Genomic DNA, 19,033 nt, shown 5'->3' on the forward strand with positions numbered 1-19,033 from the left:
GGTTTGAAGATGCAGGATGAGCGCTCAGGGTTCCAGGCTAGTAGCTAGACCATTGTGACTCTCAGAATGTTACACAATCAGAGACCTGAAAAGAGGTTCCATGGTATCTTCTGAGAGATGGAGGAAAGCTTGGAGAAAGTACATTTGCAAGGGACCTCTCTCTTTGCAGTCTCTCTTTGTTTTCTCTGTGCCTGAAGGGGTCATCATGGGAAGAGCCAACCACAATCGACCTGTAACAAGGGTTTTATCCACCGAAAAAGGCCAGGAATTCAAAAATTATGACCAACCTGAAGTTCTGCGTCACACCTTTGAGACTCTGTCTAACCTCCACAGGCTGCTTCCAAATAATATGATGGAGATGCTTCATTCCTACCGAAGTGAAGAGGATAAAAAGCAATGTATGTGGGGGAAGGGTGGGTGTGTGCTCTTTTTAGTCGACATAAACTTGATTTTGGTAGAAACCACCTCTTCTAGCTGTAAGAACTTCTTGCTTCCACTGCAGGAGTGGTCAGACCTTGAGACCCATGGGACCCACTCAGCAATGATCATGCTGAACCACCCCACAGTCTCAGAGCCCAACATGCAATTTACCCACATACTGACTTAGCCATCATTTCAGCTTTAGATATGATTTTAAGGTTAGTTAGAGAGCTTCCAAGTTGAAGGTCAGGTTTTGAAGTTTTCCCTTTGCTCTGTTTCCTGCCATCTCTTCCTCCTATTGCCAGAGAGGAGTTGGATATTTCCCTTGAGGATTAGAAGCAACCTGCACTTTTTGAGGTTTAGAATGGTCCGCCACTCCTGGAATCTTGTTAGGTGCACTTGATAACTGGAATACTTACCTGAACTGATTTGCAGAAGTAGGCGGAGATTGCCCCTTGATTGTTCATGATAAAATACAGAGCAGAGGTAAATAAATGGTGCCACCCGTGATGGTTAGGCTAGTGTGTCAACTCAGCCAGGTAATGGTGCCCAGTTGTTTAGTCAAGCAAGCACTGGGTGATTTGGACATTTCATCCATTTTAATCCTTAGTGAGTTGATTGCATAGATGGCTGATTATATAAGGAGATTGTCATCAGCAATGAGTGCTGTCTCATCCAATCAGTTGAAGGCCTTAAAAGGGGAAGTGCTTTAAGCATTTAGAGAGAGAATTCCCATTTCTACTTCAGACGACCAGCCTCTCCTGGGGACTCATTAAGGACCTTCCTGGAGCCCCTGCTTTGCAGCTCACCCTGTGGAATTTGGGCTTGTGCATCCCATGGCTGAGTGAGGGAATTTTATAAAATCCCATACTATTTACAGTTCTGTTTCCCTGGAGAACCCTGACTAATACACCACCTATGTCCATGAATTTAAAAAAGCAAAATAGTAACTTTGACAGTGATTAAGGCATAAATCCCAGAAAAGAAGGTAGGTTTTGATGTAGTGACTTTAAAACGTTATAACAATTTTGACCTTGCTCTGATTAATCCCTAATCCCCGAATCCAGAGTGTCATGAATCAATCCCCAAAATTCTTCTCTAAACAGAGCTTTTGAACCACCTCAGTAGGAGTGACTTAACAGATATTGTTTTCTTGAATACATCTATTCTTGTCATAGTCTTTTACATTTTTCTGAAATGGAGAAGGGGTAAGAGTTGATAGTTTGGTTAGTTGTAGAAAAGTAGCATTGGTAAGCAGATCTTTGAAGAACTTCATCATTATCATTACACAATAACTATGCTTACTAGTTCCTTGCTTCTTCATTTTACACAAAGCTTATGAAATTCATGAGCTATCCCTATGTGCAAAAGGCATTAAAGAAAACAAAAAGGATGATGGTCTATAAACTTTTTTTTTTCATATATCCTAGCAGTGAAAAAACTTTTGATTCCTATATATGTGTATATGTAGATATTTACAAATTATATACGTGGCTGTATAATATGTTAATTATAATTTGTCACAAAAAAAGAAGTTACAAAAGGATGAGGCCATGTAAATATAAGTGGGCATTCTACATTTTTCCCACACTCCAGGGAAAAATGTATACTCCCGAGGTTGTGCTTTGTTGGAACCTCTCTTGGAGACCACAACAACAGAGAAAATTCAGAAAAATCATAATGTAATGAGATTAGTCTTGTCAAGACATGAAGTGGGTGAAAATTTCCTTTTCAAAAAAATCCTACTTACTGTCATCCAGACCACAATGAAATGTCTTTGTTCCATTAAGAAGGGGTAAAGAGTGTGAATATTCAGTCTTAATTTGACATTGAGATCCTAACCATCTGTGGCAACTAAAAATGAAATGGAACCGGTGATGTCTCATGAAATGACAGAGTAGGAAGAACATTCCCTCACTGAAGCAATCACTGAGCTAGTAAGAGTGTTTGGAATCCACTATTTCAGAACTCTGACACCTGATCAATAATTTTAACAACAGCGGGGTGCTTGATAAAGGGAGAGGCTGCTCTTCCTTGGTTCTTTGGTTAGCCAGTGATGTGCTACTCTTACCAGCTACTATCCTCCATTCCTTAACTCTACCACAGTTTATGGATAGTGACTCGCATTCCTGGAATGGCTGGCTGGTGCCAGGGTGGGCAGTAGGATGATTTTGATTGCTTTATCTTCAAGTTCTCTTTCTTGTGCCTGCTCACATCTGCTTTTGAACTCCTCTAGTGAATTGTTCATCAGTTCTTAAATTTTTCTACTCCAGAATAGTTTTTGGTTACTTCTTTTTATCATTTCTCTCTCTTTGTTGATATTCTTATTTTCTTAACACATTGTTTTTATTGGTTTCCTTTACTTCTGTGTCTATAGTTTCCTTTAGCTCATTAAACATATTTAAGACAGTTGATTTAATGTCTTTGACTAGTAAATATACTAAAATTCCTGTTGATTAAACTGTTATGTGGTGTTTATTATAGTAGCCCTGGCAAACTAAAACAACCTCTCTTCTGAATTCCATACTCATATATGCAGCTGCCCACTTGCCATGACCATTTGTGTGGCTAAAAATTCTTCTCAGATGCAACATGTCCAAAAAGGAACTCTTGATCATCACCCCAAAATCTATTCTACTTGCAGTTTCTAAAAACTAACCATAAAGTTTACCTATTTAATATTTTATTGCTTATTGCCAGCATTCTCTGTCCAAATGTCAGCTCCTCTAGTTAAGGAATCTTTATTTTGTTCACCGATGTACCTCAAGGGCATATAATAGCATCTGACACATAGTAGGTGCTCAAATATTTGTTGAGTGGAATAAATGATAAAGATATAACAAATAAACTGTATTTAGTTTATTACAGTTTATTCTGTAGTAAAAAGATAATTCAAGGAATATTATTGTTAGGACAGTTGGTTGTTAGGAAAAAATTAACACTAGAGTCTTAATTCTCACCCTATACCAAAATATAGATGAAATTATGAGCTAAACATAAAATATATAAAAATGTATATAAAAGCAAATATAAAGTATATATGGTATATAAAATACATAAAAAGTATTTTTATTTTTATTTTTAAAAAAGATTTATTTATTTCTCTCCCCTCCCCTCCCCCCCCGCCCCAGTTGTCTGTTCTCTGTGTCTATTTGCTGCGTGTTCTTCTTTGTCTGCTTCTGTTGTTGTCAGCAGCATGGGAATCTGTGTTTCTCTTTGTTGCATCATCTTGTTGTGTCAGCTCTCCGTGTGTGTGGCACCATTCCTGGGCAGGCTGAAATTTCTTTCGTGCTGGGCAGCTATCCTTATGGGGTGCACTCCTTGCGCGTGGGGCTCCCCTACATGGGGACACCCCTGCATGGCATGGCACTCCTTGCGCGCATCAGTACTGCACGTGGGCCAGCTCCACACGGGTCAAGGAGGCCCAAGGTTTGAACCATGGACCTCGCATGTGGTAGATGGACACCCTAACCACTGGGCCAAGTCCGCTTCCCTAAAAAGTATTTTTAAAATAAGACTTTTTAAAAATAATTGTGGGGGTAGAGATGCCTTCTTAATCAGGATGTGAAATTCAGAAGCATAAGGGAAAGAACTAAAATTTTAAAAAATTGTAGCATAAAGGATACCACAAAATTTTTTTAAAAAATTAAAGGGAGCTGGTGAGGCTCAGTGGTTTGAGTGCCTGCTTCCCATGGACAAGGTCCCAGGTTTAACCCCTGGTAACTCCTTAAAAATAAATTAAAAGATAACTAACATTCTAGAAAAAATACTTGCCGAATGTAGAACAGATTGAGAATAAATATCCAGATTGCCGAATGTAGAACAGATTGAGAATAAATATCCAGATTACACATAAAGAATACACATAAATCATCAAGAAAGGTATAGGTAGTCTAATAGAAGCAGGGAAAGACTATTCCTAATATGAAATACAAATCATTAAGACGCATGCAAACATGTTTAAACACTCTGGTAATAAAGGAAATAAAAGATACTTCAAGGAGATATTTGAGGTCATCTTACCGACCAAAAAGATCAGTAATGTCAACATTTGGGGAAATTAATATCCTCTATCACAACTGAGGATATTAACTGATGCAAGCGTTCTAAAGGGCAATTTAAGAGGATTTGTCAAAATTTAAATGTATATTACTGGTTTATTGAATGAGCTGAACTTGGTAGGGTGTAAGCAGAAAATAATTTTATTCTTCCTAACATCTTCCCCTTTCAACTCATTCTGACTTGTCATGGCATCATCTTTGGGTGAAATTACAAGCAGATCTCTCAGGCTTTTCTGGTCACATTCAGATAATAAACTCCATGCTAATAATCAAACTTTAAACTCTTGTTCAGGTTTAAAACCTCTCTGTTCCTGATTTAGATTCAGAAAACTGGAGAAGGGCACACCCTGCTGTGGGGAAGTGTCCAGCCTGAGGAAAAGTGGGGCTGGATGATCTGATTTGATTCTTTTAAAGCTTGCCCTGACTCTCTCGAGGCTTACTCTACCAGTGTTAGGTTTACGGCAGCTGTCTTATTCTCTAGTGCGCCCAAATGGATTGCAGTTACACAAAGTGTGATCTGCAAACTGAATGCTGGTTCTCAAGCTATTACAATTTGGCAAAGTGATAAGCAGCTTGCACGGCAATATAAATCAGCTATGTCAGTAAACACGCTAGTTGATTTTTTTTTTTTTTGGTGGCAAGATTGTCTTGATGAGGGAAGCAGTGTGTTGATTTACCTTCTGATACAAGCTTCTTGTCTCATTGCAGATGGGCACTTTGTTAGGGGCCATTCAAGGTCAATGTGAAGCAATGGATATGATGTAAAATATAGAACATGGATAAAAATGATTGTACAGTCACTTGCCATTAGGTTGGGACTCATTCACAAATAGCCAGCAGTATTCGTGCTGGTCCCAGCATACTTGTATTTTGTTTGTTCATTAATTTGTTCATTCATTTATTTGCTGTGCCTCCTTAAATGTTGCATGCAGGTAAGGTCTAAATAGTTCTCAGTAATTGGGAATGAAAGAATTACAGAGCTAAAATGGGAATTATTGAATGGCGTATGTATCCTTTCTCATATTAATGCCACTTTACATTTGCTCTGCAAAGATGGAAAGGAGCATTGAGTTGGATTAACGTTTATTCCATTACCAGGTAATGATTTTGAACTCTCCGGTTTAGAAAGGATCTTAGTAAGACACGAGTGGCCAAAAGAGATTAATCTGACACCGAAGCCAAGCCACATGCCCTTCTGGAAAAGAAAAGTCAACAACAATGTCAGTGATAAGTGGAAGAAATGCCACCTGGGGAAAAGAACCACCCAGGAGCCCCCACTGTCAACTATAGTTGTACGGTAGGTCTTGTCTAATTTTTGTCTTATATGGACCCAATTTAGAGATACAAAGCGTGTCACAAACTATGCCCTGGCTGAAAAATGACTTCATGTGGTCTTTAAAATATGAATGACTATGAAAAAAGTACTGCTCTGTGTAAAAGCAAATGGGCTCCATTTCACGCACACACCAATCTCTGAGGAGAGGACCCACGAGGTCAGGAGCAGTTTTGTGGATGTCCCATCATCCACTGCATTCTCGGTTCATGAACACAGATAAAACGGGGTGGAATGGAATTGCTGCAGAGAGACAGACCACTGGGCGTGTGTATTAGTCAGCCAAAGCGGTGCTGGTGCAAAGTACCTGAAATCTGTTGGCTTTTATAAAGGGTATTTATTTGGGGTAGAAGCTCACAGTCACAAGGCCATCAAGAGTAAGTTACTTCCCTCAACAAATTCTGTGGCCATGTGTTGGAACAAGTTGGCTGCCGGTCTCTGTGAGGGTTCAGCCTTCCTCTTCCTCCTAAGGCTCCATGGTCCCCTAGCTCAGCTGCAGGCTGGCATAAGGCTCATCTCTCTCCCTGCGGCTCATCTCTTTCTGGGCTCAGCTGCTCTACTCTCTCTACACGGACAGCTGTAAACTATCAAGCGAATGACTCAGCTCTCTTCTCGGTGCTCCAGCATCAAAATTAAGTTCTCTCCTCTGCTGTGTCTTTTCTGTTTCTCTACTTCTCTGTGTTTTACTTCCATGTAACAGTCTGTTTTATCGGCTTCTTAAGAGGGCAGGGACTCAACTCCACATGCTCTAATGATGTGGTAGAATCAAAGCCCTAATCTTGACATAATTTAATCAAAGGCATCTCAGCTGAATACAATACAATCAAAGGGTCTCATGCCCACATGAACAGACCAGTTTACAAACAAAATCTCTCTTTTGGGAATTCATAAATAACTTCAAACTGCCACAGCATCCTTCAGGAAGCACCAGCCCCACTCTTGGATGACCAGGACTGGGTATAATGGACTGACATGGCAGAACCTGGGCTCGATCTGAGTTTGCCCGCTCAGTATTCATCGTTGGGGAGCTCCAGCTCTCTTCCCTTGGCCTAATCAGAGGGCTGGGGCCAAGCATTGTGTTCAAGCAGGATTTAGAAGCACAGACTTCTTTGAAAGGATCGACTCCTTTTTAGGAAGGCAAGCTTGCATAGATCAGGCTGGAATGAGTTAACTCTTGCCTTTCGGTGCTCATTGAATAAATACTACAATATCAGGACTTGGTGTTTTTTAGGGTATTCAGTTTGCATAAATATGAGAACATACAGAGACAGCTGTTCAGACTGAGGATCCTCTGTGCCGTTGATGTAGACAACAGGTAATGAGGAAAGAGTACAAAGAGACCTTTAGGTTTCTTTTTTTCTTCTTCTCATCTTTCTGTTTAGGAGGCACCGAGAACTGATCCCAGGACCTCTGGTGTGGGAGAGAAGCACTTGATTCCTTGAGTCATTTCCTCTCCCTGAGACCTTTAGGTTTTGATTCAATTTACCTGCAGCGTAAGAACCTACTAATATAGATCCAAGTCATTTAGAATCTGTACTTGTCTATATAAAGCATCAGATATTTATTTATTTATTTATTTTTTAAAGATTGGTTTTATTTCTACCCACTCCCTCGTTGTTTGTGCTTGCTGTGTCTGTTTGTCTTCCTTGTTTCTTTTTTTTTTTTTTTTTTTTTAAGATTTATTTACTAATGCCTCCCTCCTTGCTACCTGTGCTCGGGATCTCCTCTCTGTGTCCATTTGCTGTGCATTTTTTGTGTCTGCTTGTCTTCTTGTCTTCTCTTTAGGAGGCACCAGGAACTGATCCCGGCACTTTTCAACATGGAAGAGAGGCGATCACCTGAGCCACCCTACCTCCCTAGTTTGTTCTGTCTCTCACTGTCTCTCCTCTGTGTCTCTTTTTTGTTGTACTATCTTGTGCCAGCTCTCTGAAACATGCGAGCCAGTTCACTTTCACCAGGAGGCCTGGGTACCAAACGCAGGACCCTCCATATGGTAGATGGGAGCCCAGTTGCTTGGGCCACATCTGCTTCCCTTCCTTCTTTCTTTAGGAGGCACTGGGAACCAAACCCAGGACCTATGATATAGGAGGGAGGCACCTAATGGCTTGAGCCACCTCTGTTCCCTGCTTTGTTGTCTCTCATTGGGTTTTTCTCTTGTGTCTCTTTTTGTGTTATCTTTTTGGATCAGCTTGCCTCTCCTGCCTATTGTGCCAGCTCACTGTCTTCCTTGTCCTCTTTAGGAGGTACCAGGAACCTCCACTCCCTGCTTTGTTGTGTGTCTCATTATGTTTTTTTCTTGTGTCCCTTGTTGTGTCAGCCTGCCATGCCTACCCATCATGCCAGCTTGCTGTCTTCTTTAGGAGGCACTGGGAATTGAACCAGGGACCTCCCATGTGGTAGGCAGGAGTTCAATTGCTTGAGCTGCATCTGCTTCTCTAGACTTTTATTTAATGAAAATCTGGATTTTTTTGTTCTTCTTGTTTTTGTTTTTTTTATTTTTTTTTAAAAAAGATAAATAGATCACATAAAATGTTACATAGGTTCCCATATACCCCACTCCCCACCCCGCCCCTGCTCTTCTCCCACATCAATATTCCCTTTCATCAGTGTGGCACATCCATTGCATTTGGTAAATGCACCCTGGAGCACTGCCACAATTCATGGACAAAGTTTAGATTGTAGTTCACACTCTCCCCCAGTCCATCCAGTGGGTAATGGCAGGATATACAATGTCTTGTATGTGTCCCTGCAATATCATTCAGAACAACTCCAAGTCCTGAAAATTTCCCATATCGCACCTCTTCCTCCCTCTCCCTGCCCTCAGCAACTCCTGTGGCCACTTTTTCCATATCAATGATACAATTTCTTCCTTTGCTAGAGTTACAACAGTTCTATAGTAGAATACCAGCAAGTCCACTCCAATCCATATTATATTCCTCCATCCTGTGGACCCTGAGATGGTGATGTCCTCTCCACCTCTAAATCAAGAAGGTGCTTAGATCTCACATGGCTGATGGATGTGATTCTCCTGCTTGCAGTTGTAGGCACTCTTGGTTCTCTGGTGTGGAGGTACCATCCTCACCTCCTTGTCAGCTGATCTGGGTTAAGTCCAATGAACCGAAGAGTAGATGTTGCAACTCTGCTGAGGCTCAGAACCCAACTGGCACATGGACAGTCCAGAGAGTCAAGTCTCCTGAGCATACACAAACCTCAGCACCAATCACAGGTTCAGTAAAAGTGACAGAAGAGGCATGTATAGAGAGGACACATCTGAGTCCAACTCCATCACAATCAGGAGCACAAATTCCAAAGTAGGGCCCACTGGCAAGGCAATGAACTGCAGAGCCAACTGTCATGACTGTAGAACCTGTGGGTCTCCAGAGCCCTCAGGAGCACAAGCACCTGGGGTTGTATCTTCTTTGGCTTTTTCTTGGATGCTGCTGAGATATGCATAAGCATGACCCCTCTGATGACCTCCTGACTTTTTTGAAGACTGTTAGCCATATAAATTCATTTGTCTTTACCATTATTCCCTTTTTATTCAAGGTCATTTTCTTTTTTTTTTTTTAAAGATTTATTTATTCATTTATTTCTCTCCCCTTCCCTCCCACCCCGGTTGTCTGTTCTCTGTGTCTATTTGCTGTGTCTTCTTTGTCTGCTTCTGTTGTTGTCAGCAGCACGGGAATCTGTGTTTCTTTTTGTTGCATCATCTTGTGTCAGCATTCTGTGTGTGCAGCACCATTCCTGGGCAGGCTGCACTTTTCCTTGCGCGTGGGGCTCCCCTATGTGGGGGACACCCCTGTGTGGCAGGGCACTCCTTGCGCGCATCAGCACTGTGCATGGGCCAGCTCCACACGGGTCAAGGAGGCCCGGGGTTTGAACTACAGACCTCCCATGTAGTAGACGGATGCCCTAACCACTGGGCCAAGTCCACCGCCTCAAGGTCATTTTCTAGTTGCATCATCAACTAGTGATTGGTAGTAATCCCTCGGTGCTAAGGAGGCTCATCCCCAGGAGTCATGTCCCATGCGGGGCGGGGGGGGGGGGGGGGAAGCAATGCATTTACATGCTGAGTTTGGATTAGAGAGGTCATGTTTGAGCAACATGAAGGCTCTCAGGAGGTAACTCTTAGGTACCTTGCAGCTCTAGGCCTAGTTGAAATTTCAAGCACACAGGCTCATAAGCATAGTCATCAGTATCAAGGGCCCATCATTGGACCATCCTTCCTCACTGGTCGTTGCCCTTGCACTTGGGGGATTGTTGCTGTTCCATTGGGGAATGTGACAGAACTCCCATGGCTAGGAACTCAGCACTGCCTCAGTTGTCATGTGTAACTCTATCCACTATGACAATACCCACCAAACTTCCAAACATATCTCTATACCTTATATGCATGCCCTGGAGAATTCCCTCCCACCCATGCATCCCCAATCAATGACACCCCACACCAGTGCTCCTCCCCTGCCATAGTTGAATCCCTCTGTGATCCAAAACTTCTTCAGAAATGAAGCCTAATATATTGCCAAATTCAATTAGTAGGAAAATGAAATAGTATTGACAGGTTTAAAGATTAGAGATAGAATACATAATAATTCAGAAAAACTGAAATAAAGTAAAAAATAAATTGAGTTATTAAAAAATGAAAAATATCATGAGACTCTGTTTTTGACATTTTGCCTTTCATCACAGTAACAGGTGTTGCCCTGCATGTACAGTGGCAAGGCAATCTCTTTCATTCCTTCCTCAGTGTCTGCATCGCCCCCCCTTTTTTTAATTTTTAATTTTGTCTTCTAAAAAGTTTTAGATCACAGTAAAGTCACATATACAGTATAGGGGACTACCATATACCTAACATCAAACCCTTTTCCCCCTTCCCCAACAATGATATTTTTACATGCGGATGTTACATTTGCTACAGCTGATGTACAAATATTGAAACATAGCTACTAACCATGGTTCCATTATGGCTTACATTATGCCATATGTTAAATGTGTACATATATACATATATACATATATATATATGCCATATGCTAAATGTAAAATATATTATATTTTAGCCTGTACACTTTTCTAAATTTTTGGTTGCATTATGGTTTACATTTTAGACTACATACTTTTATTAATTTTTGGAGAAATTTAGCATGGCTTATATCCATCATTGCGCAATCTTCCATTGCCCCCCAGTTACCCCCTCTTCCATCTGTTCTATTCTTTTCTTCCCCTCCCCTCAAGGCCCACAGTGACAACCAAACTTCATTACTTGACAGACAGGATTCATAGATACTTACATCAATGTCGAGGGCTTGACACGCTAGTCTGTCCTCCCCCATTGGGAGCCACCCATGCTCTCAAGAGATTCCCTCTCCTCTGTTCGAGAATATCAGGCCTCCCCAGATAGGGGTACATCACTTTCCCACACACTGCATGTATCTCCACCCACTGATGTAACACCATATGACAAGATGAGTGCTCACACACTCCCTAGAAGCCTGCCCCAGGTGCCCCCTGTGCCAGATGCACCCTTAAACAAGTAACCCTTCCTTATTATATTTTCTAAAGACTTTTCTGAATGTAGTTAAAAGGAAAAACAATAGGTTGTATGTATGGTAACAGAACAAAAATATTTTTAAAAATTCCTTTGAAAGGCACTACGCCAACAGTGAATCCTAAATTAAACTGTGGGCTATAGTTAGTAGTACAATTATAAAAATGTGCTGTCATCAGTTGTAGGAACTGTTTCACACCAGGGCAAGGTATGAATAGTAGGAGGATATAATGGAATCTGGTATGATTGTTCTGTAAACCCACAACTTCCCTAATAAACAAAAAGAAAATTTTAAGGGTATAATGCAAAACTTTTCTGTTTATTATATTATCATGTAAGGTCCTAATGCAATTCCTGATTTTTTTCCAGTTTACCTCATTTTATACATAACAGTAAAACTTGACTGAAAGATCAGGGAATGAGATAATTCCTTTAGATTAAAAGTGTCTTTTTAAAGGCTATAAACAGAAAAATAATCCTTTGGATTTGATACTTCATGGTTTAAGTTGACCTCTCTTGCATCAATGCACAGAGAAAACATACTTGAAACTTTCACAAATGATTATAAATTGTGATATCTCAGAATTGCCATTTTTAATGTTTTTGGGATTATTGGTATAAAGGTACATATAAAGTACATATGTACTGGGCCTATCATATACTTTTTTTTAATGACAAATTTCATATAAGTTTTTTGAGTTTGAGGATATTTCTCTTTGTCTCTCTTACCTTAAAAAATGAATATGGTTAAATGATATTCTCCACTGTATACACATTTTATCTTATTTTATATTGTCCATGTAGAATATTTGAAATCAGTAAAATTACATTTTTGAAAAAAATTCTAAAGATTGTTTTTCTCTGCATGTTAGAAATGTTAGAAGGAGATCTTTCTGCCATTTTTAACTATTGACTTTCCTAGAATTATTAATTAATAAAATATTACTAAAAATAAAATCAGGGTTCCAAAAATAAAGAATTTCCTATCCTGGCACTAGCTACATCATAATATTTCATCACATGAACTGTAGGCTGGGAAGTTGTCATTCTTAGAAAGAAAATCCATAAAATCTAAAAGCAGTTGCTCAATACTTACATATATAGGTGATACCATAATTTTTACTAATTCTATATTTTTAATGCAAAATATTTCAATATTCCCCAAATTTAGGAACACACGGTACCCACCAAGCAACAACATCCCCCCAGTCCTTGGTAATCTTGAATCTACTTTCTGTCTCTCTGAATTTGCTTATTCTAAAATAGCTATTTCATAAACATGGAATCACACAACATTTGTCCTTGTGTCTAGCTAATTTCACTTATCACAATGCCTTCAATGGTTTTCCATGTTGTGGCATGTATCAGAACTTCATTCCTTTTTACAGCTGAATAATTATGGTGTATATAGACCACATTTTGTTCATCCATTCATTGGTTGATGGACACTTGAGTTGCTTCCACCTTTTGGCAACTGTGAATAATGCCGCTATGAACATCGGTGTGCAAATGTCCATTTGAGTCTCTGTTGTTTGTTTTTTTGCTTTTCTAAATAATGTTACAATTAAAATTGTTGCACTGCAAAGAATCTTTGCCTGCATCTCTATTTCCTTTTAGGCTATGTAGTGTAAGTAGTTTTGATCTTTTACTCACATATTTAGATGTCCATGGAAATGAAGTTTTTTAATTTCCTATCACCTAATCTTGCTCAAGCCACATGCCATCCTCGCCAACTCAGTTCGTTCCAGTAATCTCCATTCAATGTAATGATTTAAACAGTTTTTTTGAGGAAGGCAATCTCTATTTCATCAATGCTCAGCCTCTCGGATTTCATTCCCCTCACGTTGCCCTTTCCTCAGATGGTTGTCAGTGTGTGTGTGTGTGTGTGTGTGTGTGTGTAGGGGGAGAAGGGTGGTGTTGACATAGCCTTATGGCTGGAGAGGGGACCTGGGATCCACGGGGGCAGATCCTGGCCCCATCCTTTGCTCCTCTGGCTTTGATTGACAATGTTCTGGTCTCTGAGCACCTTTTGGGCCTGATGCTGGTGTAGGGTCTTAGGGCACTGAATTCTGTCTTCTTTAGCTTGGTCAGGGGCCAACTGATCTCCCTCATGACTTGGCCCACCATGGGTCTTGCTGTATTGAGCCCTGAGGTTTGCCTGTGAAGCCAATTTCTTCCTAGGCCCAGATGTACCCTGGGTAGCCCTTCACTACCTGCTCATGTGATTCTTTCCACAGAGATGCTTTCCCCCTACATTTTGCCAGTTGGCGCCCTCAACTGGGACATACCGAACCATCTGGATCCCTTCCAGGTCATGCAATGGCCAAGGCACACTTGGGGAGGAGCCCTTACGCTCTGTCTAACCAAGCAAGGGGGTCTGTAGTTGTGCCTCAGCCTTTGGCTCTTTTTCAACTTAACTCATTATGTCTCTAGGGATATGAACCTCCACAGGGGCATTAAGACCTTCACCACTTGCTGACTCTTCCCCTAACTCCACCCTCCTTTTCTTTCCATTACCCATGGGAGCACTTAGAAGTCTGTGTATCGTAACTGGGATGTTTGATTTTTAGGAGTGAAAGGTATTGTGATTTTTTGTTGTTGCTGTTAGGGTCCTTTTCTTTTAAAAATATGCATTAAAACAATGAAGGATGAAATAAGATATCTATGATTGGCTTCAGCATAATCCAGTGGAGGGCATTATGTACAATTGTTTTGTAAGCTCATAACTTCTCTAATAAATAAATAAATAAATAAATAAATAAATAAAATATCCAGCAAAGGGGAGAAGCAAGGACTAGAACTATAATGGTCAGGTGGGTCATGAGTTGATAATTGCCAAATCTGGGCAATGGATACATGGGGATGGTTTGTTGCACTAGTCTCTTTATTTTTCAATATGTTAACAATTATCTACAAATGAAAGTTAACAAAACCTCAAGAGTCAGAGCTTATGCTCTTTACATAAGGAAAAGTCCATCATGCCCAGGTATTAGGTCACTTTATTTATATTTTAGACACTGCCGTAACATGTTTAATACTTGGTTTTCCTACATCAAATCCATTTTGAAGCAATACAATAGAGAGGGATCTGCCAGTGCAAAGGCCCTGAGGCAGAAGCATGCCTGGCAATGATCAAAGAGCCTAGAGGTTGGAGGGCAGGCTGGGGTCAGATTACAGAGAGCCTTGAAAGCCATTGCTAGGACTTTGGCTTTTACAGTGAGGGAAATGGAGGAGCTTTTGGAGGGTCTTTGAAAAGAAGGGTACCATGATCTGACTTACATTTTAAAAGGATCACTCTGCGAGCAAGGAAGCCAGTGTGGAAGCAGGAGAATGGCTGGGAAGCTTTTCCAGTCGTCGAGGTGAGGGGAGGTGTGCCTGAGACCGGTTGGCAGGAGTGGGGTTTTGGAATGGGCTGGGTTCTGATGCTCAAAGCCATAAGTTTTCATTCTGTGGCAAATTATCTTTTCTGGAACAATTCCTTCCTGGCCACGCCAGATCGATGAGGTCTTTCTGTATTTGTTTGGTTAATATTGCTGTCCAGTGCCTAAAACATGCTGCTTGATGACTCTACGCATAAGAAATGCTCAAAAACTTCTCTTGCTGGGCTGATGAAATATACAATTTGTTACAAAGATGGAGCCCTCCCTCTGTGGCAGACACAAAGGAGAGTTCCAGCTCGCGGATTTGCCTATACTGGAAGCTCCTTCTGGGACCATTGTCCCTTTGAAATAGTTTCCTTGTTTACTTTTTCTTTTTCAGAGTCTGAAGTAGCTTAACGTGCCAATTTGATTTAAAAATCTGTAGCCAGTGAAGGCAAAGGTTTATTGCAAATGAAGGTGGTCATTGGAACCATGATGTTTTCTGCTGGAACAATGTGAAGACAGACTTTTTGTCCAAATAAAGGTAGAAATTGTTCTATATGGGCAGCAGGTGTTTTACGTAGAAGGGTTGAAATTATTTTATACGATGATTCTTGATTGCTCAATTAACATCATTTCACCATGCGTTGGGGGCCTACTTAAAAAAAAACAAAAACAAAACAGTTCAAGTTTCCCAACCATAGAAGGTTTATACACCTGAATCTCAGGCCATAATGCTTTCTCTTGAACAGATAACTTTACATCTGAGTTTGGTGTCTGAAAAGATAGCCAAAGTATTAGACCATAAGAAATAGCACACATTTATTCATGTTTCCAATGACAAGCATTTATTTGCTTTTCTTAAGAGGGGCTGCTTTATTTACTTTTGTATTCCCGGTGTTGCAAGTCAGGGTCTCTGATAAGCAAATGCCGAGATGGAAATAAGAGCACAGATGGCTGGCTGGGGTGTTTGTGACACGAAAGCAAAGAAAGATGTGGTATTGGGCAGGGGCAGAGGGTGTCAAGGTGTGAAGCAGATCTGGCAAAGTCTCTGCCTGCCCCCAGGGATCTCCAGAGCAAAGACTCCCCTTTGCGAGGGGATGTCTCCTATCGGGCAGAAGTGGCTAAGCCTTTGCTCCACCATCTTGCTCATTCTTTGGACAAGGAGCCACCCTGAGAATAGCATAACCTCATCTGAGAGCTGGAGCTGGCATCCATCCATCTCCAGTTGAGCCGCAAATCCTTGATAGGGCATCTGAGCAGGGGCATCCCCAGCCCCTCCCTCCTAGTATCTGCCTCTTAGCAGGTGCCCAAGAATAATGAAGGGAAGTTGGTCCATTGAGGCCGTGTGGGTACGCTGTGCTGTTGGAGAATGTTTATGACCTTAAGAGGTGTCACTGGGTGGGATCAAGACTGATGAAACTTCCTTGCCTCACCCTGGATGCCATTTGTCTGTTCCTCTCTTGTGGCACTTAGCACTGGCGTTGCCAGTTTGGCCGATGCGTCACTTGCTTCAGAACCCCCTCAGATCTATTGCAGACTTAGAGGACCCGCCTCTCTAAAGGTGGGACTTGGGGAACATGTATTTTTTCATTTTATTTTACATGAAGTGATGCTGTGAACACTAAAGTCAAGACCCATTGTTCTAGAATGTCTGACATTCTCCACTATTCGAATGTAAGCTTCTTGAAGGGCAGAACCCATAACTGCTCACCTTTGAGTTGCCACATGCCGCATTGCCTAATACAGTGCCCCCAGCAATGCAATTGCACCCGACCTAGCATACACCTTGCTGACGGCTTTTCAGCCACAGGAACCTTCTCTCCACTCCTTGGACCTGCCAAGCTCTCCCCCACCCCAGGCCTCTGTCTATGCCTCTTTCTTTTCCTAGTATGTTCTTCACCCCTCACCTTGCCTGTTCAACTCCTTCTAATGCTTTGGCTTTTTGCTTTGTTTTTGTTTTTGCTTTTTGTTTGTTTTTCTTATTTCTCCCTCTCCCCCCTTGTCTGTTCTCTGTGTCCATTTGCTGTATGTTCCTTTGTGTCTGTTGTATTCTCATTAGGTGGCTCTTGGAACCCATCCCGGGACCTTCCAGAGTGGGAGAGAGGTGATCATTCTCTTGCGCCACCTCAGCTTCCTAATTCGCTGCACCTCACATTGTCTCTTCTCTGTGTCTCCCTTTTTGTTGCGTCACCTTGCTGCATCAGCTCTCTGTGTGGGCAGCACCACTCCTCGGCAGGCTGCACTCCCTGCACGGGGAGCACCCCTGTGCAGGGCAACACTCCTTGCACACGGCAGCACTCCACATGGGCCAGCTCGCCACACAGGCCACAAGGCCCTGGGTATCAAACCCTGAACCTCCTCCTATATGGTAGGTGAAATCTCTATCCATTGAGCTGCATCTGCTTCCCTGGAGTTTGGCTTAAATCTCCCTAATTGGATAGACATTTCTGCTCTCTGTCTAATTTATGTCATCTCTCTTTTTCTTTCATAAAAACTTTTATTTTTCTTTCATAAAAGCTCCTTGTAATTTTATATTTGTATTTCTTACTTTGCCAGTAAGAGCAGGGAAAAAACCTGTTCACCCTGTATGCCTTGGCACAGTGGCCAGAACATAGCAATTTCTTAGAAGCCACGCACAGAATGACTGACTAGCAGGTGTGAAGGAGAGCCAGAGGCCAATGTGTTGACATGGGTTTGGGATGATGAGTCAGATGGCAGAATCAGCACTGGCTCTGAGGTCATCCACTATGGTACTGTGGCCAGGACACCCAGCCAATCCTCTGCAGAAGCCAACACCACCGTTCAGGCAATGTCCACCACGAATGCTGCATCAGTGCATACAATGCTGCATAACAAACAACCTAACCCCTCCATGCACGCACCACCCCCATTGATTACTTCTCTCAGGTCTCTCAGTTGGCTAGATGGGCCTGCTGACCTGAGCTGGTGTCTGCTGGACCTGCTTATGTGACTGTGGTCAGTGGGCATGTCCGTTGGAAGCTGGTTGGTCTCAGATGGTTTTGGCTGGAATAACTTGGCTCCCCTCCGTTCTCATCCTCCAAAGACTAACCTGAGTTGGATTGACACGGCAATGGTGGGATTGAAAGTGAGAGAGAGGAAGGACACCCTAGTGGAAAAATGACTGTGAAACTGAGTTTTGACATGTCTAAAGTAACGTTGGGATGTATAATACAGTAATTTTATTTATTAGGTCAAGCCGAATATTAGTACTAACCATGAACTTGGCTGTCAAACTGTCCAGTTTATGCTGTGTATCCCCACCAGAGCAGGGAAGACAAGTCCTTTCTCTCTTAAGGAATAGGCAGATTTAGGGCCACACAGCATAACAGGCAGCTCGTGTATCTGATCTGCTGGCTTTGGCAAAGCTCCTTCAGATCTATGCTATGTAAATAAATCAAACACAAAAGCCAGCAGCAGAAAGTGTATATGGCTCAAGTGATTGAGCTCCTGCTTACCACATCAGAGGTCCCAGGTTTAGTTCCAGTGCCTCCTGGAGAAGACAAGCAAGACAGTGAGCTGATATGTTGGGCAGGTGTGATGGACAGGTACAGCAAACTGACGGAACAAGATGATGCAACAAGGAGACACAAAGAGGAAAGACAATGAGAGATACAACAAAGGAGGGAGCTGAGATGGCTCAAGTGATTGAGCACCAGTCTCCTACATGGGAAGGCCCAGGTTTGATTCCTGGTGCCTCCTAAAGAGAAGACAAGCAGACAGTGAGCACAAAACAACGAAGTGGGAGAGGGAAAAGTAAATAAAATAAACCTTTTTTAAAAAAAAAGCCAGCAGGTTTGAGACTGTGCTGGCCAATAGTTTTGAGGGTCTAGAGCTGCAGATGGTGTTGTATCATCTTGTTGGAGAACTTGGCAGGACACCAACTCCCCCTTGCCCCCCAGTTTTATAATACTGTAAACCCCTCTTGGATATTGCATGAAAGTTATAACTATTTGTAAATTGAATTTTTTGGTTAAATGTGTTCATATTCATATGGGCTCTAGGAATTAATTTTCTTTTCTTTTGAAAAGTCTTACAAAAGCAGGAATTGAAGAAGTCAGTATGCTTAATCCAAGGTCATTCATTTAGATTTCAAAATGTTTATATCATCTCAACATGGTAGCAGCTGAAGATAGGTTTCATTCTGCCTCCATCTCTTCCATAGACATTTCCAAGTAAGCCTGACTTGGGGCCACCCCCCCACCCCAAGGAATCACCCCCTTCTCTAAACCATTTGTCTTCCATTGTACATATCATACTATAGAGTAAATACATGTTTGTTTGCTACTGC

The 19,033-nt window shown here is 41.7% G+C and overlaps 1 protein-coding gene across 1 annotated transcript in view; it reads left to right on the forward strand.

Annotated features, from left to right (window-relative positions):
* The first annotated feature begins 102 nt into the window (after nt 1-102).
* Nucleotides 103-19,033, forward strand: part of LOC101410993 (testis expressed protein 56) — a 50,684-nt gene continuing 31,753 nt past the window's right edge. The window contains exons 1-2 of the mRNA XM_004473570.4: nt 103-398; nt 5,580-5,778. Coding sequence (XP_004473627.2) covers nt 206-398; nt 5,580-5,778 — 392 coding nt within the window. The 5' untranslated portion in view covers nt 103-205. The remainder of the gene's footprint in view (nt 399-5,579; nt 5,779-19,033) is intronic.

This window comes from Dasypus novemcinctus, chromosome 22 (assembly GCF_030445035.2).
Source record: "Dasypus novemcinctus isolate mDasNov1 chromosome 22, mDasNov1.1.hap2, whole genome shotgun sequence".
NCBI lineage: Eukaryota > Metazoa > Chordata > Mammalia > Cingulata > Dasypodidae > Dasypus > Dasypus novemcinctus.